Source organism: Oncorhynchus masou, chromosome 24 (genome assembly GCF_036934945.1).
Source record: "Oncorhynchus masou masou isolate Uvic2021 chromosome 24, UVic_Omas_1.1, whole genome shotgun sequence".
In the NCBI taxonomy this organism is placed as follows: Eukaryota; Metazoa; Chordata; class Actinopteri; order Salmoniformes; family Salmonidae; genus Oncorhynchus; species Oncorhynchus masou.
The window spans coordinates 37,571,050-37,598,643 of record NC_088235.1 but is presented as its reverse complement, the minus strand read 5'-3'; the positions used below and the strand labels follow the sequence as shown (position 1 = coordinate 37,598,643).

General features: G+C 39.0%; 1 protein-coding gene across 1 annotated transcript in view; it reads left to right on the top strand.

The window, feature by feature from the left end:
* LOC135512133 (CUB and sushi domain-containing protein 1-like) overlaps nucleotides 1-27,594 on the top strand; it is a 502,291-nt gene that overhangs the window by 266,132 nt on the left and 208,565 nt on the right. The window contains exons 4-5 of the mRNA XM_064933828.1: nucleotides 17,630-17,824; nucleotides 18,773-18,980. Of these exons, the coding sequence (XP_064789900.1) occupies nucleotides 17,630-17,824; nucleotides 18,773-18,980 (403 nt within the window). The remainder of the gene's footprint in view (nucleotides 1-17,629; nucleotides 17,825-18,772; nucleotides 18,981-27,594) is intronic.

Here is a 27,594-nt window from a genome sequence, read left to right as displayed (position 1 = left end):
AACCATTTGGTCCACCATTTGGAGTTGGTCCCCCATTTGCGGTCCCCCAGCCTACACTCTTCTGGGAAGGCTTTCCGCTAGATGTTAGAAAATTGCTGCGGGGACTTGCTTTCATTCAGCCACAAGAGCATTAGTGAGGTCAGGCACTGATTTTGGGCAATTAGGCCTAGCTCACCGTCGGCGTTCCACTTCATCCCAAGGTGTTCGATGGGGTTGAGGTCAGGGCTCTGTGCAGGCCAGTCAAGTTCTTCCACACCGATCTTGATGAACCATCATGCTGTAACAGGAAAGGGCCTTCCCCAAACTGTTGCCACAAAGTTGGAAGCACAGAACCATCTAGAATATGCTGTAGCATTAAGATTTTCCTTCACCAGAAATAAGGGGCCTAGTCCGAACCATGAAAAACAGCCCCAGCCCATTATTCCTCCTCTACCAAACTTTACAGTTGGCATTAGCATTTGTGATCTGACTGCCAGATGTTGAAGTGCGATACATCACTCCAGAGAATGCGTTTCCACTGCAACGGAGTCCACTGGCGGCGAGCTTTACACAACTCCAGCCGATGCTTGGCATTGCGCATGGTGATCTTAGGCTTGTGTGCGGCTGCTCGGCCATGGAAACCCATTTCATGAAGCTCCACACGAGCAGTTGTTGTGCTGACGTTGTTTCCAGGGCAATTCTGAAATTGGTATTAAGTGTTGCAACTGAGGACAGACGATTTTTACGCTCTACGCGCTTCAGCACTCAGCGGTCCCGTTTTGTGAGCTTGTGTGGCCTACCACTTTGCGGCTGAGATGTTATTGCTCCTAGACGTTTCCACTTCACAATAACAGCACTCTTACAGTTGACCGGGACAGCTCTAGCAGGGCATACTTTTGACAAACTGACTTGTTGGAAAGGTGGCATCCTATGACGTTGCCACGTTGAAAGTCACTGAGCTCTTCAGTAAGGACATTCTATTGGCAATGTTTGTCTATGGAGATTGCATCACTGTGTGCTCGATTTCATAAACCTGTCAGCAAATCCACTAATTTGAAGGGATGTCCACATACTTTTGTTTATATAGTATATCTACAGACCATATACTTGTTCGTCAATTTCTATTGCATCAAAGGTAAAAGGCTTGGGATAGAGCAAGTGTCTGTCGAGACACACTAAAAATGTCAAGATAAGAGAAACCATAACTCAAAGCAATGTTTCCTCAGATAAAATTACTGATATTCTATATGTCTAGAAATAAATCAATGCACCAGTCAGATGCATTATTGTTGCCAGGGTCTACTGATATAGTGATTTAGAATCCAGGGCTCTAAACAAGTTGTTTGAAATCCCTTTACACTTGAAATATATTTTGGGTAGCAAAATTACATTCTCTACAGTCACAATTGGACATTATCTGGTTGACTGAAATTGTATTTCATCAGAATGGGTCGATATGGAGTGCAGGGACAGATTGGGGTCTTGAATTAGCAGTGGCTTGTTGGCTAATTACTGTATTTTTATCAATGTTGTTATACCATTCTATTACTAGTGTGAATAAATTAGGGTCAGAGAAGGAGTAACCATGTTTTTATTTGTGTTGCAGAGTAACAGATTTGTCCTCAAAGCTCCAATGGTGCTACTTGTATTTATGAGAGGTATTGACATGTTGAATACACCGAGCTGTCTGTCTAAGCTACTGGCACGCACCTCGGACACCCATGCATACCCCACACAACATGTCACAAGAGGTCTCTTCACAGCCCACAAGTCCAGAACAGACTATGGGAGGTGCACAGTACTACAAAGAGCCATGACTACATGGAACTCTATTCAAGTAGTAACTGATGCTAGCAGTAAAATGTTATTAAAAAAACAGATTCAAAAACACCTTATGGAACAGCGGAGACTGTGAAGCAACACAAACATAGGCACAGACACATGCATACACACACATATACGATAACATATGCACCATACACACACATACACCTGGATTTAGTACTGTAGATATGTGGTAGTGGTGGAGTAGGGGCCTGAGGGCACACAGTGTGTTGTGAAATCTGTGAATATATTGTAATGTTTATTTTTTTTATATAAACTGCCTTAATTTTGCTGGACAGTTTCATACATACAACTGTCAGTGATGTCAAAGCACCACACAGCGTGTGAAAGAAGAAATCCTTGGCCAATAGAATAGGACCTGACATTGCCACAAAGTGCAGGGTGAAAAATGATATGTCCCCAAATGTGTCATTTATGTTGGCACGTTGTGTCAAGCTGGGTCTCTTGGATTAGATTATGAAAATGTTTTGCCATATAAAAAAGATTGCGCAGAGAAGAATATCAAAACCACTACTGGGAAAAATGGGTTTCTGAGCTACAAAGTATTCAAATGTAAATGTTCTAAAAAATGTGAATAATGTTTTCTGTATTGCTTTGTATATGGCTGGCACATATGCAATAAATCCATACATCTATGTTGCCTTCACAATACTTGAAAATATAGAGGATGAACAACATTTCATTAAATCCACATCACTGACCTGTATGACAAAGTGAAAATAAGTACACCTGTGTTGAAAAATCTACTCCAAAACACCCATTAACTAATACTGCAAGGCAAAAGAAAATCACTTTTTGGACTAAATTAAAAACAACAGGTTTGGGTTTGGGTCAAATCTAATTCAACAAAACAGAGTGAAAACCTCTGTATTTTATAATATTGTGGTGGCAGTATCATGTTATGAATATGCTAGTCACAGACAGGTGCTTGTGAGTTTATCTGGATCAAAATAAAAATGAAAGGAGCAAAGCCCAGGTTAAAATGTAGAGGAAAACCCGCCACAGTCTTCTGAGGGGAAGGTCACCAGTTTTTCCATGTAGACTCTTTCTGTGATTGTAGTTGATCCCCAAAACCTTTGTTTTTATATTTGTTTCTTTACAAAGAAAATTGGTAGTCATCACTTGCCATGTTAGAAAATGCTTCAAAACACTCCCATTTTGAATGATGTCTCTGGAAATTCTCTTTTTTAATGTTCCACTGTCCTGTAAATCCCATATTTGCATATTTTTGTTGGTGTTGTAAAACACATCATTCGAACATGAATTTATGGCACATAGGCACATTTGAAAAACAATTTAGTACAGAGACATCATTCAGAATGGGATTCTGATGTAAGATGAGTTGGTGTGGAGTGTTTTAGATTGTTTTCTAATATACTTTAGACATATTTGCATATTGCATTATTATCAATGGCAAGTTTTGACTCAACAAAATGTGACAACCGATTTTCTCTGTAACGAAACAAAATATTTTTAAAAAACAACGTTAAATTACAAGCACAGGAACAGTGAAAATAAAGCCACATGTAAAAATGTGATAGAGCGTTTCAGTGGGAGATAGCAGAATGGCTTTCCAATAGTGTTGCTGAGTGGTCTAGTCTCAGTCCTGACTTAAATTTGATTGAAAATCAGAGACAAGTTTTGAATATTGCTGTCCATCAATGATTCACAGCCAAGTTGACCGCACTCAAGATATTTTGACAACAACAATGGATTAATGTTGCCCTACAAGAGTTGTAGAAAGTTGGTAGAATCTTATTCAAAATTATCCACAGCTGTAAGGGCTGCCAAAAGAAGCTTCCTTTGATCTATAAGTTTTCTTTCATTTAAAAAATGTGGAGTAGGTTGTGTAGATCGGCAGGAAAAAAAATCTAATTCAATCCCTTTTTGGATTTAATTTTAAGGCAGCAAAATGTGAAGACTGTGCAAGGGGTGTGTAGACTTTCACTAGCGACTGTTTATACACTCCCCTACGTATTTAGTTGGACAGGGAAGCTAAAGATTTTAATTTGTCTCTATACTCCTGCATTTTGGATCTGAAATTAAATATTTTATATGAAGCGATAGTACAGAATGTAATATTTTATCTTAGGCTATTTCCATACATATCTGTTTGACCGTTTAGAATGAATGTACTTTATGTATCTATATTTAAGTATTTGGACAAATTCATTTATATTGAGTCTTATATTATATACTTATATTCAGTTCAAAGTTTACATTTGGTTCACATACACCCCCCCCCCCCCCAGGAAATTAGCTTTAACACAACACAATTGTCTCTCAGCCTCATAGCAAAACATGTAGAATTGCAGGAAATTAGCTGTAAACCTGCAACATTTTCTCTTAGCCTCATGACAAAATATTCCCCGGGGCCCCAAATGCGGTAATATTCCAGCCATTTAACAATGGGTTTATCCACATTAATGTGGAAGTGTTCAGAAACATATTATATTCTAAAGAGTTTATCATTTATCATTGTCCAACAGTCCAAATATTGGACTGTTGGCTTTCATACTTCTCGAATTCTCAGCGGAGCTCAAACATTTTCTCCAACTGCCAACACATTCAAATGAATACAAGATGCACAGCAGAGTTGCATTGGTTGGGAATTGTTGGGAGGTGTGCATTCAGGCTCCTGCAGATGGTGGTGTTAGAGCCGCATAGCTATTTATTTATTTAACTAGGCAAGTCAGTTAAGAAGAAATTCTTATTTACAATGAAGGCACAGTGGGTTAACTGCCTTGTTCAGGGGCAGAATGACATATTTTTACCTTGTCAACTCGGAGATTCGATCTAGCAACCATTCGGCTACTGGCCCAATGCTCCAACCACTAAGCTACCTGCCACCCTATGTCACAATGGGACGCCAGACTATCACATCACAGTGTCTGTGGACTATGATTTAAGCTTAATTTACAATGAAAGTGACTCCACAATGACACAATACATTATTTATCATGATTGCATTTTTGGGGGACCAATTATATACAATACCAGTCAAAAGTTTGGACACACCTACTCATTATAGGGTTTTTCTTTATTTGTACTATTTTCTACATTGTAGAATAATAGTGAAGATGTCACAACTATGAAATAACACATATGGAATCATGTAGTAACCAAAAAGTGTGATTTTTTAAATATTTTTATTTTAGACTCTTCAGCAGTCTTGAAAGAGTTACCACATATGCTGAGCACTTGTTGGCTGCTTTTCATTCACTCTGCTTTGATATTGGCGTAATTTCTTTTGATTGTCGAATTGCCTGGACCAGGTGCTCCATATACAATAAAAAGAGATTTTCGAGTGATTCCGTTTTTCTCTTTTAGGCGTTTGATTAGCCCTTCCAACTTACAAAACTTGTCAATACTAAACATCATATTAAGGTGTGGGATTGTGTGACAAGAAATAACTAGCAGGTCTACCGCAACAGCCCTAGCAGAGTTGCAGAGAATGATAATAGTTTATTCTTAAAATAAACACCTGTCAGGGGGATACAGACAGCTCAACAGGTATGCTTAGATATTCAGAAAAAATGCACAATATTTCTTACATAGAATTAAGCATAATGATTATGACTCTAGATTGAGGGTGTTTCAGGTTAAAGAAAAATTTAATAGATGCTTTTTCCTGCAATCTAGAGCCATAATCATTAAGCTTAATTATATGTAAAAAAAAATATTGTGTATTTTTCTGAATATCGGCTAACAGAGTTAACAATTGTAGTGAATTTGTATGAATTTGATTTTGAATAGCCTAGTAATAGGTCATCTCTTCATAATTAATAGGCTGACACATTACCTTTAGCTACAGAATAGAATTTCACTTGGTTTCCCAAACAAAGTACTGGATAGCTGCAGGAACATGACTGGAGAGCCCATAGCATACATTGTTTGGGCGGAATGTCACCCACCGAGCAGTGAGAAGCTGCATGCTCCTCAAACAATGGTTGATGTGCAGCCTGAGTAGCCTACTGGCATGATTCAAAAACTAACTGTAGGAAAGCGTCCTCCATTGGCTATTTGAGTGCATGACTTATCTTTCTTCCCCTGCCCCTGTTTCATGCCCATTTGTTAATGGGCCATTCTAAATGAAAACAAATGTTTTATAGTAGTAAAGATTAAGTTGAGAATAGTGAAAATATGATCACTTGATGAGAAAACATCATGTGAAGCCTGAGGCAAGGAACAGAGCGCAAGCCTTTTTTGCATCAGTAACCTAAAGTTGCATCATGCAGCCCATATACACTGAGTGTAAAAACATTATGAACACCTGCTCTTTCCATGACATAGATTGATCAGGTGATTCCAGGTGAAAGCTAAGATCCCTTATTGATGACACCTGTTAAATCCACTACAATCAGTGTAGGAAGAGGAGGAGACAGGTTTTAAAGAAGGATTTTTAAGCCTTGAGACAATTTAGACATGGGTTGTGTATGTGTGCCTTTCAGAGGGTAAATGTGCAAGACAAAATATTTAAGTGCCTTTGAAATGGGTATGGTAGTAGGTGCCAGCAACCGTTTTGAGTGTGCCAAGAACTGCAACACTGCAGGGTTTTCCACACTCAACTGTTTCCATGTGTATTAAAACGGTCCACCACCCAAAGGACATCCAGCCAACTTGACACCTTTTAGTCCATGCCCCGACGAATTGAAGGTGTTCTGAGGGCAAAGGGGGTGCAACTCAATATCAGGATGGTGTTCCTAATGTTTTGTGTTTTGATTTCTAAGACATTCTAAGGTTTGTATCATTCACAAATAATATTGCCAAATACCTTTAAATCTAGCATATAGGAGCTGTTTCAAATGATGACTTTTACCCTCTACATAGCCACTTCAAATGCGCACTCGCTCCGGAATGGGAAAAATATACTTTCTATTTTATTCAGCTAAGTTCAATTATATTCTCCATACTATAATATCATATAATGTAAATTAATTTATTCAAATATCTTGTCTGCTAAATGAACTGGCCTACAGCCTATGGCATGTCACATAGCCAGATAGCATGCAGTAGGCCAACTCATATTCTGCTCTTCTGAAATACATTCTCTGCATATCATAATGTTTCTTTTGACCTGCATAAACTAAAGAATGGATTTATTGTGATGGTGTATATTAAATTGACTTAAATGTAGATGTTTCAAGGGCGTGTGTCAGTGGATTGTATGCGTGAAGACCTTGAAATGCTAAATATGTTTATGTTAATTAATGGTACCGTAATTACCGTGGGACCGGCAGTCTTTTGCATGACAATAACCGTCTGACAAAATGTCATGACCACCACAGCCCCATACTCTGCTAAAATATTGGTAAAAGATTGAAAGGAATATCAGTGTTATTCAGTACATTTAGTTATTGCTTGCTTTTCTAAAGTCTACCAACCTTGCCAGAAGGCATGCCAGCTAAGATAGTTACACAAGCTAGCTACTCTAACCTGTTTCATACCGCAGCCTGAAATGGCTACTTGGTAGCTAGTTATGTGGTTGGGAGATTGGGAACCTATCTGGGTTAGCGAAAGCCAACTTCATAAAATTTGTAGGTGGTATTACAAATAATATATTAATTTATTATTATTATTTGTTTTTTAAACAGGACAAATCTGAGTGGGGCACGATGCCTCTGCAAATAAATACGTAGGGGAGTGTATATACAGTATAAGCACAGTATGCACTCCCTATTAGGTGTGTCATTTAGACTGTACTTGAAAACAAATCATAATTCGAACCAGTATTGAAGATTTGAAAGATTCTAATTGAGATACAGCTTTCAAAGTTCATACATAACAGCGAGTAATTTGATAAAGGTCAAGACTTGTCTTGTGCATCCTAGGATTCAATCACTGACTCATTTTAACTGGATATAATTGAACTTAATTGAGTTATAATGGTCAACCTTTTTACAATTGTGCCTATGATGAATTTGTTCATGTTGATATGCAAATTGACTGTAAGATGTGATTGGAGAGGTGTCTTCTGTTAATGAGGCCAGGTTGCATTTGTTTTTGTTACGTATATTGTAAAGGAAACAGGGAATTCTTAACAATTTATCTGCATATGTTATACTGACCTGGCGTGTTTTGAAGATCTGTTTGAACATGTCTGAAAATGTGTTTTCTATATGTAAAGCTGGGTTAAGCAATCAGTTTTAAACTGCAAAATAGTCTTTCACACAAGGAAAAAACAACGTATGACAAGAGTATTTGGGAAGTCAGTTTTCGAAGTAAACTTGGAGAGAGAGACTGAAAATTACACAAACAAAACAGGAAAAAACTACCCCATCAAATCAATATGCTTGATCGGTAGTCCTTGTCTAGACGTTCCCATATGAATGGCTATTTTCGCAGCATGGACTGATGCAATAAAACTTGCTATGAAGAACATTAATATAAGGATAATGTACCGAGCAGAGCATTAGTTACAGTGATAATTAACTGAAAACAATGATATCCCACACATGCATCATATGCTAAAAGTTATTGGCATGCTACTTTTGTTAGATTGTTACAATCTCAATATGTCACTAAATGTCACTGGAACACGAGGCTTAGTTACTGTATTCACAACCTGATACTCTCGTAACTTGACAGATATCAACAACATTTATACATATAGTATGTTCATCATTGTTTCCAGTATTTTGGGGAAAGTGCTACTCTTCACACATTGTGCATTTTGTCGCTTTCACAGCAGTACTTTTATACCCAGAAGAAATGTGCCTTTGTGGTCTTATTGCCATGGGCTAGATATTTTTTTTAAATATATTTAATGGATTGAGCTATGTAAAGGGAAAACAAAAATAAACAGCATCCATATTTCATTATTATCAAGTGAATTGAAGTTAATTCAAACAATATATCCATCACTTGGAGAAAAGTATAGCTTTGGTTGCTTTTGTGGCAGTCCTGTTTGGCTAGAATTCAGTTAAAATACTTTTCTTTCTGGTCTCAATGTAGAGTACTGCATACTGCAATACAGCTCCATCAGTTAACTGTCAGCAGGAATGCATGCCAATTGAGCATCATAGCTTTGGATGTGTTTAGGAATTGGAGGCTAAACTCAATCAATCACAATGTCAACACTCAGCAAATTCTTGTCCAAAAGACAAAAGTAGAGTTTTGGGATATTGTAACAACCTGGGATAGCTAAGACTAGCTTTTTTCAAACTATGTAATGGCTGTTTGTTGTAAAAAAAAAACAAGTAAAATATCATGTCATTTGTTCCACGCATGTCAATAAAGAAATCTCTTAACTCAGTGCCATATTATTAGTCACAAGGCAGTAGGTTGACTGTATTACCACTTGCCACTTGAGTAATTACAATGTTACCATGCAAGCACAGTCAAGCAACTCACGCATCATTCTGCCCACCCCTCTGCACACCGTCATCTGCCATTCTCAAAAACGTGTGGGTTGACCATAAAAGAGAAAGCCCTCGTAAGCCGGAACACATTTTTCTTTCCCCACTTTAATTTTACTGAGGGTGGTATGAAGAGGCAAGGATCAATATCTGTTGATGGTTTAAGAGTAAACGCCCTCTTTAGGGGTCTCTGTTGCGTAGCAATGCATGGTTCCACTTGTCCGATAATCCCTTTCTCAAGAGCTCACTGATATTCAAAAGACAAATGTGATTCTACTGAAGAGGCTTTAGGCTGGTGGCAGCAACACTGATGTTTGTGCCCATGAAGACATTTTTCATTTTTATATGCAGATATCTTCCTCTCCAACAGATATGCATGAAATACATAAGCTCTTCAAGGACCGTCTTTTCAGCCGGTAACCAAACACAATTTGTACCATGCTGTGAGTACAGCTAGACACAAAATGTCCCTAAATTTGTTCTTAATACAGCTGGGTATGCCAAATCTTCCTGAAAAATATGTAACTCCAGATTGCATTTAGGAAGGATTGCAAAGTTCATGCATTTCAACAATTTCCCCAACTAAGAAAGTGTTACGAAATGTGATGTATCTGCTCAGGGCAGTCAAAACAACACAAGACATGACTGCTTGTCTATTCACTCCATGGGATTCTTTCGGACAAGGCAAATGATACATGGGGGCAAAACAGATGCTGAAGTTAGCCACAAACGTCTGAGCTGATGCGCCAGGGAAGAATGAACAGCCTCCCGAGCAACAGGTTCTGTGGGAAATTGACTTACACCCCCTTCCGACTTAATGCATCTTCATTTAACAGCTTGCACTCACATTTACATCTGTCATTCCCCATTCAATGTGGATTGATATTTTGTGCCTGGATGAAACCTCCATAGGGCCACAAAGTGTATGGGGACCACAATGGATCCAGCCATAGTACTGTCACATAAAAGAGTTGTTCCATTCTGTATTTTATGTGATATTTGGCTGAATGACCATTAGTTACATACTTTTTAAAATGGGAATGTTTTCATGAATGCCAACATATGCACATTGATAGTGAGTGTGAGGGACTGCAAGGTAGCTTCTCATCATATCTTCTCATCACATCTCCAACAGTGAGCAGTTCTGGAGCAGCCTTCTTCTCTGAACCAACACAAACTGCAGGGGATGTTACATTTAGCTGGCTAGTGATGCAATCAGTTTGGGCAGGCAGCGGGGGAAGCAGATGCAGTCTGTTGACAGTGTATTTTCTGTCATTTCAGATGTCGTTAAAACGTGTCAATTTGTTGTGGAGGCTTAGAGATCTTAATGGATGCCCATCATTTTCACATTATAGGTAATCATTGAAATCTAGGCCTACTTGAAAACCAACTTGTGTTTCTCATTGAGCACCCAGTAATGAGGAAGTGCATGTATATTGGAATTTAAAAGGGTTTATTCTTCACCCTTGAAAACAAACATATCTTCACATGTGATGTTTAATGGTCTTGTCTTGGCATTAGATGATTAAACTGACAAACAATTATTTAAAAATAAAATCGATAAGGTTCATTATGCAATCACTATGCTGCCAGCACACATGAATTAATCAACTTTTTTATCTGAAAAAAGATGCTATATGGAGACTGCTAATAAAAACTTTATGACAGAGAAAGAAAAGTGTCAGAGTAAGATATAAAAAAACAGTCTCAAAAAGTGCATGCAAAGTGCACAACACTGCATAATAAATGCCCCTCAGCTGTGACAGAATTGAAAGAAACGAACCATTTATTTAGACAGAAAGGCCTCCATTGATTTCTACATTAAGGATGTCTCAGGTGAAATATCAGTCTCTGTAGATTTGGCATGGGTAGGAAAGGAAAGTGAGTCATTCCTTCAGAAAATCCCTGTCGTATTGGGGAGACGTGCCATTGTCCTTAATTAACACCATACATATGGTAACATCAAAGGCTGTTGCTCATGATTTAAGACAATGGGCATCATTTTCTGTCTGTCGGACTTCTTCTTCCAGTGTCTTTGCCCTATATACCACTTATGTTTTGTGCAGCATCATAGAAGGGAAATTCCAGCAACATTGTCACATTGTACATTTATGTGATCTATATTATTTCTGTCTGTGTCTCTTGAATGTAGACTTGCACATATTAGATACTGTAAGAACTATTTAGTATGAACATCTGGAGTGTCTCAAAATCTTCAAATTGTCTTTCATCTACTGCATCTTGGCTTATGTAGCCATTACAATCCTGTGTTTGTAGTAATCCCTTGATTCATGAAGAAGGCTGAGGGCTGGACTAAAAAGAGACCATATTACTCACAATAGAATTTACAGCATTTATTTCAAAATCCCAAATAGTGAATCCATCCACAGGATTTAATAAATTATGTAGGTAACCGCAAAACTGTTGCATTCCAAAGGCTTTTTAAAAAGACATGTCACCTAGATCTGAACCAATACTGGTCATTTTACACATTTGGGGAGATGAAGGTTATGCTGAATGTGCAGGCTTGGAGACTTCTCTTCATTACGTACATTATGTGACTTGTTTAGATTAACATTAGTTTACTGTAGGTACTTATGCTTGTTTTGTCTAAGGCGGGACAGTAGGAACATGCATTCGGAAAGTATTCAGACCCCTTCCCCTTTTCCACATTTTGTTATGTCACAGCCTTATTCTAAAATGGATTAAATAAAACATTTTCCTCATCAATCTACACACAATGCCTCATAATGACAAAATGGAAACAGGTTTTTAGAAATGTTTGCAAATTTATAAAACATAAAAAACTGAATTACATCAGTATTCAGACCCTTTGCTATGATAATTGAAATTGAGCTCAGGTGCATCCTGTTTCCATTGATCATCCATGAGATGTTTCTACAACTTGATTGGAGTCCACCTGTGGTAAATTCAATTGATTTACATGATTTGGAAAGGCACACACCTGTCTATATAAGGTTCCACAGTTGACAGTGCATGTCAGAGCGAAAACCAAACCATGAGGTCGAAAGAATTGTCTGCAGAGCTCTGAGACAGGATTGTGTCGAGGCACAGATCTGGGGAAAGGTACCAAAAACTTTCTGCAGCATTGAAGGTCCCCAAGAAGACAGTCGCTTCCATCATTCTTAAATGGAAGCAGTTTGGAACCACCAAGACTCTTACTTGCGCTGGCTGCCTGGATAAAATGAGCAATCGGGGGAGAAGGGCCTTGGTCAGGAAGGTGACCAAGAACCCAATGGTCCCTCTGACAGAGGTCCAGAGTTCGTCTGTGGAGATGGGAGAACCTACCAGAAGGACAACAATCTCTGCAGCACTCCACCAATCAGGCCTTTATGGTAGAGTGGCCAGACGGATGCCACTCCTCAGTAAAAGGCACATGACAGCCCGCTTGGAGTTTGCCAAAAGGCACCTAAAGGACTCTCAGACCATTATTACAAATCAAAAACATTGAACACATCATTGTGATCTCTACAGCACTGTTGGCTGGTCATCATTAACCTTGTGCAGGCTTAAACACTGGCATACACTGATTTATAAGGCCATACTGGGTAAAATGCCATTTTATCTCTGTTATTTTTTTAATCAGGTCAGTAAATAAATATCAATTACGGTCCCACTCTAATTTGCTTTTAACAGTACCAAGAATTAGAACAGGTCATGGTAGAAATAGTTTCAGTTAATCAGCTTCGTGGTACTGGAATTCTCTCCTGAACATTTAAAAATTTGATGATCTAGTCTCGTTGGTGGAATTTAAACATTTGATCGATGTAAATATCATAGAAGTGTGTAATTGTCTTTTGTACAGCTGTTTTTTAGTCAAGACATTTGTTTTTTTTTAACATATTATGTAATTGTTGTACTGTATATGTGTCTATAGTTTTGTTTAATGTTGTGTTAGTGTATGTAAATAGTTTTGTCTGAAACCTTGTTCCCCCTGCTGCTATTGGACCAGGTTATGTTCTCAATGAGAAAAACCTGTATAAGTAAAGGTAAAACAAAAAAATTAAAATGAGAAAGAAGATTTTCTGTTCTGATGAAACCAAGATTGAACTCTTTGAACTGAATGCCAAGTGTCACGTCTGGAGGAAACCTGGCACCATCCCTACGGTGAAGTATGGTGGTGGCAGCATCATGCTGTGGGGATGTTTTTCAGTGGCAGGGACTGGGAGACTAGTCAGGATTGAGGGCAGGATGAGCGGAGCAAAGTACAGAGAGTTCTTTTACATGAAAACATGCTCCAGAGTGCTCAGAACCTCAAACTGGGGCAAAGGTTCACCTTCCAACAGGACAACTATCCTAAGCACACAGCCAAGACAACGCACAGCCAAGACAACTTACATGAAATTAGGGAAATACCGGAATGTCCTTGAGTGGCCCAGCCAGAGCCCGGACTTAAAGCCGATCTAACATCTCTGGAGAGACCTGAAAATAGCTGTGCAGCAACGCTCCCCATCCAACCTGACAGAGTTTGAGTGGATTTGCAGAGAAGAATGTGAGAAACTCCCCAAATACAGGTATACCAATCTTGTAGCATCATACCCAAGAAGATTCGAGGCTGTAATCACTGCCAAAGGTGCTTCAACAAAGTACTGAGTAAAGGGTCTGAATACTTACTGTATGTAAATGTGATATTTCAGTTTTTTATTTTTAATACATTTGCAAAACATTCTATAAACCAGTTATTGCTTTGTCATTATGGGGTATTGTGTGTAGATTGATGAGCGGAAAAAATAAGTTAATCCATTTTACAATAAGCCTAACAAAATGTGGAACATTTCGAAGGTGTCTGAAAACTTTCAGAATGCACTGTAATACTCTGTGAGGTTTCCATTCTTATATTATATTTATTTGTAGAATGTCTTGCTCTATGCAGAGGCCCTTCAGGTGCCCTTTGAGTAATAGACCTGTCCTCAATTGCTGGACACTGCAATATCCTCCTTTCCAGTTCCTGCCCCCCACAGTGGTGATTTCCTACACCTCCAGATCCATGTCAGTTCCTAACTGAGATGATTCAGTCAGTCTTATCCACTGGGGTAGCGGTATGACAGAGACAGTCTGATCCATAAGGGAAAGGGGGCGGGAGTCAGGGGGCAGGGGGGCAGGGGGAGGACTCAGTCTGAATATAGATGCTTGTGTCAGGCTTTCACTATTGATTTTATTTCCAGTTGGAAAAAGGAACTGCAATAAGACATGAAGCTCATTCAAGGTCTAATCAGCACAGAGGTAGTTATTTCAAAGGTCCACAGAACACAACACGAAGGAGGCAGCATTTGCATTCGGGGCATGCAGTTATTTATTTATATCGAGTTACATGGGGGTGGCTGGTAGCCTAGTGGTTAGAGCGTTGGGCGCCTAGTGGTTAGAGCGTTGGGCACCTAGTGGTTAGAGCGTTGGGCACCTAGTGGTTAGAGCGTTGGGCACCTAGTGGTTAGAGCGTTGGGCACCTAGTGGTTAGAGCGTTGGGCACCTAGTGGTTAGAGCGTTGGGCACCTAGTGGTTAGAGCGTTGGGCACCTAGTGGTTAGAGCGTTGGGCACCTAGTGGTTAGAGCGTTGGGCACCTAGTGGTTAGAGCGTTGGGCACCTAGTGGTTAGAGCGTTGGGCACCTAGTGGTTAGAGCGTTGGGCACCTAACCAAAAGGTTGCTTGATCAAATCCCTGAGCTGGCAAGGTAAAAATCTGTTGTTCTGCCCCTGAACAAGTCAGTTAACCCACTGCTCCTATGCCATCATTGCAAGTAAGAATTTGTTCTTAACTGACTTGCCTAGTTAAAGTTAACATGTATTTCAATTTAGCCAGAATATCCATGACAGTTTTATTGGTGCCTTACAAGAAATGGGGGAATTATTAAACATCTTGTAAACTTGAAGCACAGTCCACCTAGCTTTGAGATTAAGCTGATATATAGTATGATATATAGATATATAGTATACTATATATATAGTCGCTGTTCACGTCATGAAGAAGTCCCCTAAACCACGCCCACCCTGGGGGAAAACAACTGCAGAAAGCCATCTGTGCCAATTCAACATAGCCTTCTAGTTATTAGTTCTAAACATAAACACTTTTTGGGGTTAGGCTTACAATGTTGTTTTGGTTATTGCTTGAACAATTACTAAGATTCGTTTTTGGATACAGTAGTTGTTAGCTAGAATGCTAACCCTCATTAACATAGGCTGGTAGCAAAGCTAGCCAAAGAGCAATTTACTGGTTGATGTTGAATGTTTTTTAAGTATAATGCAGTTGATTGGCGACGATTACACAAACATTATATTATTAAGCAGGACATTCATACGATCCTTACGATCCAATTATAATCCAAAAGTAGTGCGAAATGCTCTCCTAAGCTTTTTTTGCATTGCGATCTATGAGAATCCCGTGTTTTTCCCCACAGTTGTGAAATTGTGAATAGTGACTACCGTATACTGTATTATATACAATATATACAAAAGTATGTGGACAGCCCTTCAAATCAGTGCATTCGACTATTTTAGCCACACCCGTTCCTGACAAATATATAAAAAGCAGTCATTCTGCCCCTGAACAAGGCAGTTTTTATTTTATTTTACTAGGCAAGTCAGTTCAGAACAAATTCTTATTTTCAATGACAGCCTGGGTTAACTGCCTGTTCAGGGACAGAACAACAGATTTGTACCTTGTCAGCTCAGGGATTTGAACTTGCAACCTTCCTGTTACTAGTCCAACACTCTAACCACTAGGCTACCCTGCCACCCCATTTAACCCACTGTTCCTAGGCCGTCATTAAAAATAACAATTTGTTCTTATATGACTTGCCTCATTAAATAAAGGTAAAATAAAGTAAACAAATAAGTAAAATAGACAAACATTAGCAATAAAATGGCCTTACTGAAGAGCTCAGTGACTTTCAATGGGGCACCATCATAGGGTGCCACCTTTCCAGCAAGTCAGTTCGTAAAATGTTTGCCCTGCTAGATCTGCCAAGGTCAACTGTAAGTGCTGCTATTGTGAAGTGGAAACGTCTAGGAGCAATAACGGCTCAGCCACGAAGTGGTCACCCACATAAGTCCACCGAGTGCTGAAGCGGTAGCGCATAAAAATAGTCTGTCCTCGGTTGCAAGACTCACTACCGAGTTCCAAACTGTGCATGGAAGCAACGTCAGCACAATAACTGTTCGTTGGGAGCGGCATGAAATGGTTTTCCATGGCCGAGCAGCCGCACACAAGCCTAAGCTCACCATGCCCAATGCCAAGCGTTGGCTGGGGTGGTTTAAAGCTCGCCACCATTGGAGATGTGGAAGCGCGTTCTCTGGAGTGATGAATCAAGCTTCACCATCTGGCAGTCCGATGGACAAATCTGGGTTTGGAGGGCGCCAGGAGAATGCTACCTAGCCGAATGCATAGTGCCAACTGTAAAGTTTGGTGGATAAGGAATATTGGTCTGGGGATGTTCTTCATGATTCTGGTTAGACCCATTAGTTCCAGTGAAGGGACATCTTAATGCTACAGCATACAATGAAATTCTAGATGATTATGTGCTTCCAACTTTGTGGCAACAGTTTGCGGAAGGCCTGTTCCTGTTTCAGCATGACAGGTCCATACAGAAATTATTTGTCGAGATCAGTGTGGAAGAACTTGACTGGCCTGCACAGAGCCCTGACCTCAACCCCATCTATCAACTTTGGGATGAATTGGAACACCGACTGCGAGCCAGGCCTAATTTCCCCACATCAGTGCCCAACCTCACTTATGCTCTTGTATCTGAATGGAAGCAAGTCCCCGCAGCAATGTTCCAACATCTAGTGGAAAGCCTTACCAGAAGAGTGGAGGCTGGTATAGCTTCAAAGGGGGTACCAACTCCATATTAATGGCCATGATTTTGGCATGAGATGTTCGATGGGCAGGTGTCCACATACTTGTTGCATCAGAATTCTATCCGGAATTGCATCATAAAATTGCATCCTCCTTATTTTGTGATGCAGACTGGTATCTTATTTCTGGTATCTGTTGGGCAGTGCCAAAGTAGATACATTTCATTTGATAAGACAGGCAATATTTTGTTTAAAATATTTCAAAATTAACAAAGGATGATGTTTTAGTTATGCATGTTTAAATATTTATTCTATTAATTAACCTCTTTGTGTAATTAAAATTGCAAAAGTACATTTAACCATAGGAACAATAATTGAACTACCTTTCTAAAATGTTAATACACGTGGAAAGGCGATGCTGAATAAAATATGTTTATTTCAACCTGATGACAAAGGAGTTGTGTACAAATTTTTCTTCATGAAGATGGATGTGACTCTGTTCTGACTGAGAACAGAGGGGCCCTGTGGGTGATGAGGACCTGAAATGATCTTGGTGCTAGACTCATGACAATAGAATAGCACCTGGGCCTGCCATGGAAATGAATTGAGTTTATTAATCTATACGGTTTGTTTTTCAGTGCTACCAAGTCACACATGTGGAAATCCAGGGTTGATACCAAAAGGAGTAATTCATGGAACAAGGTACAACATGGGAGACAAGATCCGTTACAGTTGTCTCATGGGATATATACTGGAGGGACATGCTGTACTCACTTGTATTGTGAGTCCAGGTACTGGAGCATCATGGGACTTTCCAGCACCATTTTGTCGAGGTAAGACACTACATTATAAGTTTGTAGTGGGGGGCAAGAATATCATTATTTACATATTAGTCCCAGGGTTCTACAGCTGCACCATTGAATAGCATCCTGACCGGTTGCATCACCGCCTGGTATGGTAACTGCTTGGCATCTGACCGTAAGGCACTACAGAGGGTAGTGTGTACGGCCCAGTACATCACTTTGGCCAAGCTTCCTGCCATCCAGGACCTATATACCAGAAGGTGACAGAGGAAATCCCCAAAAATGGTCAAAGACTCCAGTCACCCAAGTTATAGACTGTTTTCTCTGCTACCGCACTGCAAGCGGTACCGGAGCATCAAGTCTAGAACCAAAAGGCTCCTTAACAGCTTCTACACCCAAGCCATAAGACTGCTGAACAATTAATCAAATGGCCACCAGATTATTTATATTGACCCCCCCCCACTTGTTTTTTACACTGCTGCTACTCACTGTTTATTATCTATGCATCGTCATTTAGGTGTGTTGATCCTGGATCATCATTTATCTGTGTTCTTACTGGATCACTATTAAGCAGTATTGATCCTGGGTCGTCATTTATTTATGTTGACCTAGTGTATCATTAAGATGTAGTGATCCTGGATTGTCCTAGATCCTGGAACCTGAAGTATCAAATTGTAGGTTTTAGAGGTATTTGAAAGGTCACAAGGCCATAGCTTCCAATTGTCAGTGTTTTTGTTGTTAAACTTGCAACCTGCAACGACAAACAACATTTATTTTACACATTTGCCAATCTTGTCTCAGGAGCGATGCCAATCTTAGCTGTCAAACCTTTATCTCCCACAAGTGAATATTCATCCACTCAGTAGGAGCTGTAACAATTGAAAGAGTCAGGACTCAGTCGAGACGGATTTATTTTCTAAGAGCAAGTTGTGACCCAGTCAGTAATGCAATTTTGTCTTACTTATTTTCTTCCTTTAGCCGAAGGAGCTTGCGGTGGGACATTGAGGGGAACAACAGGGACGATATCAAGTTCACATTTCCCTTCAGAGTATGAGAATAATGCAGACTGCACATGGAGTATTCTGGCTGAACCAGGTGACACCATCGCCCTGGTCTTTAGTGATTTCCAGCTGGAAGACAGATACGACTTTCTGGAGATAAGTGGGACTGAGGCGCCATCAATATGGTAAGTAATTAACAACCGCAATATAATTATAGCACCCCTTGTATTCTAATGGTAGCAACTGCCATGGCATCCATTATCTGCTAATTGCTCGAAAAGTCATTGAGGGACATGATGATGATTCACTCATATATGAAAGCTATAAGTTAAAGTACTATTGTGTTATACTTGGATCCCTGTATGTCAATAATATACCTATATTTTCAACTGAGAGAATATAAAGATGAGTCAAAGTTTTACAGGACCTCACAACACTGCTTAATTTTTTCCTGTCAACAGCTAAGGTATGATATGAGACATTTCTGGACTTGAAACCTGACACTTTGAGGACCGGTCCATTTGACAATTCCTTGACAAAATAATATTTACGACGTGTTGTTAGTGGAATGCCACTTCAATGCAGATAGCTATAGTGTGTGTTCTGAGCAGAATGGGATGACATATCTGTATTTAAACACATACACAGCATGTGAAGACTGTGGAGACTGCCTGCGAAGACTGTTGAAGAGGCTTCCATTTTTGTTAGGGAGCAGGGTTACTTTCTAAATGTAATCTGTTAGTTGCTAGTTACCTGTCCAAAATTGTAATCAGTCATGCAATTTTTGGATTACTCAAACTCAGTAATGTAATTAGATTACTTTCCAATTAAGTGGCATTTGAAGAAGACAAACATTTTACCAATTGAACCCCATCTATTGCAGGATACATCAATGTTAGAGTTGACATAACTGGCCATATATGGATGTTAAATTTGACTTTATGTGTTGGTTATGTAGGCTTCTTCGAACCCATCGCTTTCTACTACATGTAATAATACGATTAAATTGTATCTTTACATTAAAAACCAGTCAGAATTCCAGTCATTCCAGTAAATGTTATACCCCATGATCTTCAAGACTAGGACTTAGAGATTAGTCAAATTGTTTTACCTGAGCATAACCCCAAAACTAATGACGTATTAGCCAGCCCTATTCGGTTGTTTATGATTTTGTTGTCATGGAGGACTGATTGGGCTCATTGATTCGAGTTGAAAAATATATGCTGCGCTCATTTGAGAACTACTGAAAGTGCTATTTACATGTGAAAAATGAATGCCATATGCTGCATTTGCTGTAGGCCTGTTGTTGAACTTTTTGTTGGCGACACTTTTATATCTTGATAATTTGAATCCATTTAAAGTGCAAATCCACAGATGAAAAATAACAAAATGTCACCCCGCTTCTGTTTTGGTAAAAAGCTGAGGAAAGCCTGGAGAAATGTAACCACTCTCAGATTAATAGACAGAGCTATGGATGCAAGGACTGACCATCAATGATATCAACATTATAGTTTTAACCATGTTATGAGGCTATACAGTTTTTGTTTACATTTACAATGTTAACAAACATTGGAGAAAAACAAGCTTATATTTTGGGTTCTTATGGAGTGTGACAGTTGAACTAAGCTCATGAGACATTTCTAAGTTATATTCTTCAAGAATCAATGGAGATATTTAATTTATAAGTCCACAAATGGATGTAGAAACTACAGATTGCCAATTTAAGTGTACAAGTTCAAGTGTGCGAGTTTGACCATGTGTCCATTAGGCTTATGGATTAAAAACAACTATCAGCATGAATTATATTGAGCAATGAAAGCCCCACTTTTATTCTATAGGTGTCACGCCCTGACCATAGAGAGCTTTTTATTCTCTATGATGGTTAGGTCGGGGTGTGACTAAGGGTAGGTTATCTCAATGAATATATATATATATATATATATATATATATATATATATATATATATATATAATATATGTTGGCCTGGTATGGTTCCTAATCAAAGGCAGCTGTTTATCGTTGTCTCTGATTGAGGATAATATTTAGGCAGCCATTTTCCCATTGTGCTTTGTGGGATCTTGACCATGTATAGTTGCCTGTGAGCACTATAGCAGCGGCTCCTTTTGGTTTGCATTTATTGTTTTCTTTGAGTTTCACTTCAAAATAAAGAGGATGGAACCATACCACGCTGCATCTTGGTCCACTCATTGTAATGATAATGACAATAGGCTGGGATCCGCGCTGTGCAGCTGTTGCAAGAGTGCATTTTTCACTGGCTGTCCACTGGTTTCAAAAACAATGATTGATTGGAAGCTTAAACTTCTTGAATTCAACCATTATTGGGTTCAAATACAGATTTAGATTTTTGAACAGCCACCCACAACAACCACAATCCGTAAGGCGCAAATAGCTAAATGTGAGAGCATCAGTGTGATTCACATCAATGTGCTTTGTAGATAACAGTAATAAGTGATTTCCGTATCGCCTGTAGCCCGCACCACTGCTGTCATCCTTACCGCCAAGCATTTATTCCAGTTGGATCGTCTTTGGATGCTGACAGCAGTCGTTCCATTGGAAGACATAGCTTGGACTGTAGCCAACAAAAGCCTATTCCCGCTCTTTTCCTGCGATCCATCCAACCCATTTGGTGTGTCATCATAGTGGTCTCTGACTTCTGGTCAGACTCGCTCAGGTGGAACAAACTTAATTAAAGTTGCACCTTTTTCAATGCTTATTTGAATGTCATTAAGAGAATAGAGAAGTTTCAGATTATTTTTCTAAAAAAACTCCTTTCGAAATGTAAAGTTAATCCTCAAAGTAATCATGTTTTTGCTGGTAACATGTAATCCGTTACTCCCCAACCCTGTTAGGGAGTTACATTTTTCAACAACGTGGTGTCCATTTTAGGACGTCTTTTTCACTCGGGATCGGCACCGATGTGGAACATCTATATCGATGTCAGTTGCATTTTTTCAATATGATATCAATATCATATTAGTTTTATGAATAACATTGCATTACTGCAGCATCCCATGATAAATGGGTGAGCCTGGCTCCCAAGTGGGTGGCCCTCCCAGGCCCTCCCATGGCTGTGCCCCTGCCCATTCATGTGAAATTCATAGATTAGGGCCTAATTTATTTATTTAAATTGACTGATTTCCTTATATAAACTATATATTGCGTGTTTATATTTTTGTTCAATATATATCAACAATCCTCCCTCCAAAGGACCCTTCTATGGATTACATTTAGTGAAAATCGCCAAAATCATGGTCTTGTTCTGCTCTAGTATTGTGAGGAATAACCCATATGTCAATGTGCACACTGCCAAAGATGTTCTCTTTTTCAGGTTGATGCTATGCATCAGTCATTTAAGAAACAACTCAAACCAATGACTCACAAGATCTGCGTTTGCACCACCTAATATTTGATAGCAAAAATCCACACCCGGAGCATGGATAGAGGAATGACATCAACATCAAAGCAAAGTTTTTCATACTTTAAGTCTACTCAGCTTGTGGAAATAGAGTTTAAAAGTAGGTGGCAATATCTTCTTTAGCTGTGGATAGCACACATAGATGCTAATTCCAATAGGGAATTCTACTATCTGATGAATTGTATTTTTATTAACAATAGTCATTGCTGGGTGATGTTATGTCTTCAATTTGCATGTAAAAGTCCCATAATTTAAGTCAATGAATGAAAAGTATTTCACTGAACTCAAAATAGGTAAAAATAATATTTTCAGGAGCTGCTCTCACTGTAAATTACAGAAGTACACTTCACTAGCATTAATCAATGATACGTTACAGGAGTTGAAAAACTAGGCAGTCACTAGGTAACAATAATCACTACCCTCATTCTTCTTCTTCTGAAAGGGGCAAGGGAGCATCAATCGTTTGAGTGACTTTCACACAGCCTTACAAAGTCAGTTAGTGTCTTATAACATTGCTCTGCTAATGACATTGTTGTGCACTCTGATGATTGGAGGCAGTTTTATAGACATACCATTTATGATATGGCAAGAATACCACACACGTGACCTTAACATCCGGAACTCTTCCACCTCCTAGACATGTGTCCAGAGATGTTTGGTATTCATACTTCAACTTCAGAAGTTCTACGCAGTCCTTGCCCATGAGGCATTGTGAAATAAGTCTAGTGGTTTGTTGGACAAAAATGAGACTATTCAGTAAAAATACTTGGGAGTCATAAAGCAAATACATGTTGCTAATTAGACACATGGGTCGTTCCATCAATAGATTGCCTTTTATGTCCGTCAGACATTGTGTACATTTGATAAAAGGCTAAATTTAACAGTTGCATCAAATGCTCTAACTAGTCTAAACCATGTAAAACTTTGCAATAGCAGTGTGTTTTTGTTCAAATAAATGTGTTTTCTCAGAAAATCCCAATTTTGGCATGTCACAAGTCATTTTCATTCCACTTCTAGGAATAAATTCTAGTAATTTTTCTTAATTTAACTTTTTGAGATGGGAAAACATGTTTGTTATGAAGTTGAAAACGTGCTCTTTATGATAGAATGTTAAAATAAGAAGAAATAAATAGTTATTTCTGACAAAAGTTCACTACCCAAAAGGCACTCCATTTGTTAAACGAGATACATACAGTAAGAATGTGAAATGTCAGAATAATAGTAGAGAGAATGATATATTTCAGATTTCATTTCTTTCATCACATTCCCAGTGGTTCAAAAGTTTACATACACTCAATTAGTATTTGGTAGCATCGCCTTTTAAATTGTATAACTTGGGTGAAACGTTTCAGCTAGCCTTCCACAAGCTTCCCACAATAAGTTGGGTGAATTTCAGCCCATTCCTCCTGACTGAGCTGATGTAACTGAGTCAGGTTTGTCGGCCTAATTGCTCGCACACGCTTTTTCAGTTCTGCCCACAAATGTTCTTTAGATTTGAGGTCAGGGCTTTGTGATGGCCACTCCAATACCTTGGCTTTGTTGTCCTTAAGCCATTTTGCCACAACTTTGGAAGTATGTTTGGGGTCATTGTCCATTTGGAAGAACCATTTGCATCCAAGATTTAACTTCCTGACTGATGTCTTGAGAAGTTGCTTCAATATATCCACGTAATATTCCTGCCTCATGATGCCATCTATTTTGTGAAGTGCACCCATCCCTCCTGCAGCAAAGCACCCCCACAACATGATGCTGCCATCCCCGTGCTTCACGGTTGGGATGGTGATCTTCGGCTTGCAAGCCTACCCCTTTTTCCTCCAAACATAACGATGGTCATTATGGCCAAACAGTTCTATTTATGTTTCATCAGACCAGAAGACATTTCTCCAAAAAGTATGATGTTTTTGCATTTGCAAACCAGGGTCTGGCTTTTTTAGGGCAGTTTTGGAGTAGTGGCTTCTTCCTTGCTGAGCGGCCTTTCAGATTATGTCCATATAGGACTAGTTTTACTGTGGATATAGATACTTTTTTACCTGTTTCCTCCAGCATCTTCACAATTTGCACTTTTCGCACCAGAGTACGTTTATCTCTAGGAGACAGAACGCGTCTCCTTCCTGAGTGATATGACACCTATGTGGTCCCAAGGTGTTTATACTTGCGTGCTATTGTTTGTACAGATGAATGTCAGACCTTCAGGTGTTTGGAAATTGCTCCCGAGGATGAACCAGACATGTGGAGATCTACAATTTTTTTATGAGGTCTTGGCTGATTTCTATTGATTTTGATGTCAAAATCAGCAAAGAGGCACTGAGTTTGAAGGTAGGCCGTGAAATACATCCACAGGTACACCTCCAATTGACTCAAATGATGTCAGTTAGCCTATCAGGAGCTTCTAAAGCCATGACATAATTTTCTGGAATTTTCCAAGCTGTTTAAAGGCACAGTCAACTTATATGTAAACTTCTGACCACTGGAATTGTGATATGGTAAATTATAAGTGAAATAATCTGTCTGTAAACAATTGTTGTAAAAATTACTTGTGTCATGCACAAAGTAGATGTCCTAAACGACTTGCCAAAACTATAGTTTGTTAACAAGAAATTTGTCGAGTGGTTGAAAAACTAGTTTTAATGACTCCAACCTAAGTGTATGTAAACTTCCGACTTCAACTGTATATTGATATAACACCTGGAGTTGACAGGGACTGCTTCTGTCTGAATTAAATAACCTCAGACAAATTGATAAGATTATAGAATATTAGATCTTCATCACTAGTACGTTGTTGACACAAGAGGTGGTAATTGATATACAGACAGACATGAATGAATGTTGAACAAGATTGACAACTGACAGGTGAACAAATTCCTGTTTACATATCCTCCTCTTGGGAAGTTCCCTAAAAGGCTTTCCTCAGCATTTTCCACCACATGATCTTGGCAGACAGGTGCCTGACAAGCTGTCATGTCAGGGTTAATAATAAATAATAATAAATATGTTAATTTCATAATTGAACTTTCCAGCCAGTGTCAAGATTAGTTATTTAATTTACGCTGACTCTGAGGTGTAAGAGTTGTGATACAAATTAAACCAAGGGATTTTTTCGACTTGAGTTGTTAAAATCAATGTTAATGTTCACTTTCAAAGGACATTTTCGGAAGTTTTGAAAGCTTGCTTAAAATGCACTGCACATAATATTAGTATAATTAATGTACCTGAAGCATCACTATTCACTTGGCAACAGATATCGAGGAGATGCAGAAATCTACTACCATGGCGTCAAATTTAACATTTTAGTCATTTAGCAGACACACTTATCCAGAGCGACTTACAGGAGCAATTAGGGGTAAGTGCCTTGCTAGTCGGCTCAGGGATCCAAACAAGCAACATTTTGATTGTTGGCCCAACGCTCTAAACCGCAAGGCTACCTGTCGCCAACTATTAAGTCACATGACACCTTTTAACAATTTCAATTCAGATTAGGATATAATCTTCGGAAACATAAAATGTTTGACAGAAATTACAATGACCATATTTAACAGAAGCACAAATCAAATCAAATTTTTATATAGCCCTTCATACATCAGCTGATATCTCAAAGTGCTGTACAGAAACCCAGCCTAAAACCCCAAACAGCAAGCAATGCTGGTGTAGAAGCACGGTGGTTAGGAAAAACTCCCTAGAAAGGCCAAAACCTAGGAAGAAACCTAGAGAGGAACCAGGCTATGTGGGGTGGCCAGTCCTCTTCTGGCTGTGCCGGGTAGAGATTATAACAGAACATGGACAAGATGTTCAAATGTTCATAAATGACCAGCATGGTCGAATAATAATAACTGGAGCAGCAGCACGGCCAGGTGGACTGGGGACAGCAAGGAGTCATCATGTCAGGTAGTCCTGGGGCATGGTCCTAGGGCTCAGGTCAGTTGAAACTGGAGCAGCAGCTGTACATAGTCCATCGGTAAATAGCCCACCCAATTTACCTACATCATCCCCATACTGTTTTTATTAATTTACTTTTCTGCTCTTTTGCACACCAGTATCTCTACCTGCACATGACCATCTGATCATTTATCACTCCAGTGTTAATCTGCAAAATTGTAATTATTCGCCTACCTCCTCATGGCTTTTGCACACAATGTATATAGACTCTTTTTTTTCTACTGTGTAATTGACTTGTTTATTGTTTACTCCATGGGTAACTGTGTTGTTGTCTGTTAACACTGCTATGCTTTATCTTGGCCAGGTCGCAGTTGTAAATGAGAACTTGTTCTCAACTAGCCTACCTGGTTAAATAAAAGTGAAATAAAAAAAATAAAAAAATGGACAACAGTGTTTGCACAACCATTGTGGCAACACTATAAGCAGGAGGTAGTGTCCAATGGTTGAGAAGGTATTGTGCCTTGAATTGTGGTCCAAAGGTTATTAGAGTTAATCCTAGGAGATTTTGTCGTGTGTGGAAGACTCTCCATTCTCTTCACATACTAGTAGAACTCATCAAAGTACAGATATGCCTGTCCTCGTGACCTCTGACATTCTGTTGCCAATGCTGAATTAATTATATAATAGCTTCTGCATAAAATAAAAGCCTTCCTTTTCTTTGAAGTTTTGCACCTTTTATCGCATTGGTTTTCTAAACATCATGAACTCATAAATACCACTACTAAATTAAATAAATTAAACCTCCCGATAAAGAACAAGACATTTACTTACAATAAGGATTTCCTTACAAGAAGATACAGGAACAATTTTATGATTGTAGCATAGATCGATCTCACCTCATTACAATGGATTGGATTGAAGGTCTAGCCGGTACAGGACAGTGAACGAATAGCAATTAATGCTGAATGGTGTTGGGCCTTCTCACTTTCTTTTTAACAGTGTTGCTCATTGGAGTGTGAAAGCTAGGTTATGAGGCAGTATGAGCAGAAAGAAGGCAAAAAAGTCTTCGCAATGCCAGGTATAAGGAAAAATGAAATGTGTTGCTGCACTTTTAAAGCAGATTGAATTAACCACTGAGTTTTTAGTACTGTTTGTGAAGATTTAAGAGTTGGCTGATCAACGAGTATTGGGTTCAGTTGCTCTGAGGCTATTGAAATAAACAGATTGAACTGGGCTTGTGTAACTAAAATGGCTGAGGTGTTGATGGAACAATCATGATGTGTCCATGGTCTGAGGTACTTTACCTAAATTGCTTCACCTGCAGCGACTCACTCCATCACCAAAGCTGCTTCCCATAAAGACTGTGCTATGATAGTGAAATACAGATAGCAGTTCATCTTTACATTTCCTATGATGTGGATAAAGACTGATTTGAAAGATAACTGTATATATTTGTGTAACGGTTTTCTTTACTTGAAGGAGAGGCGGA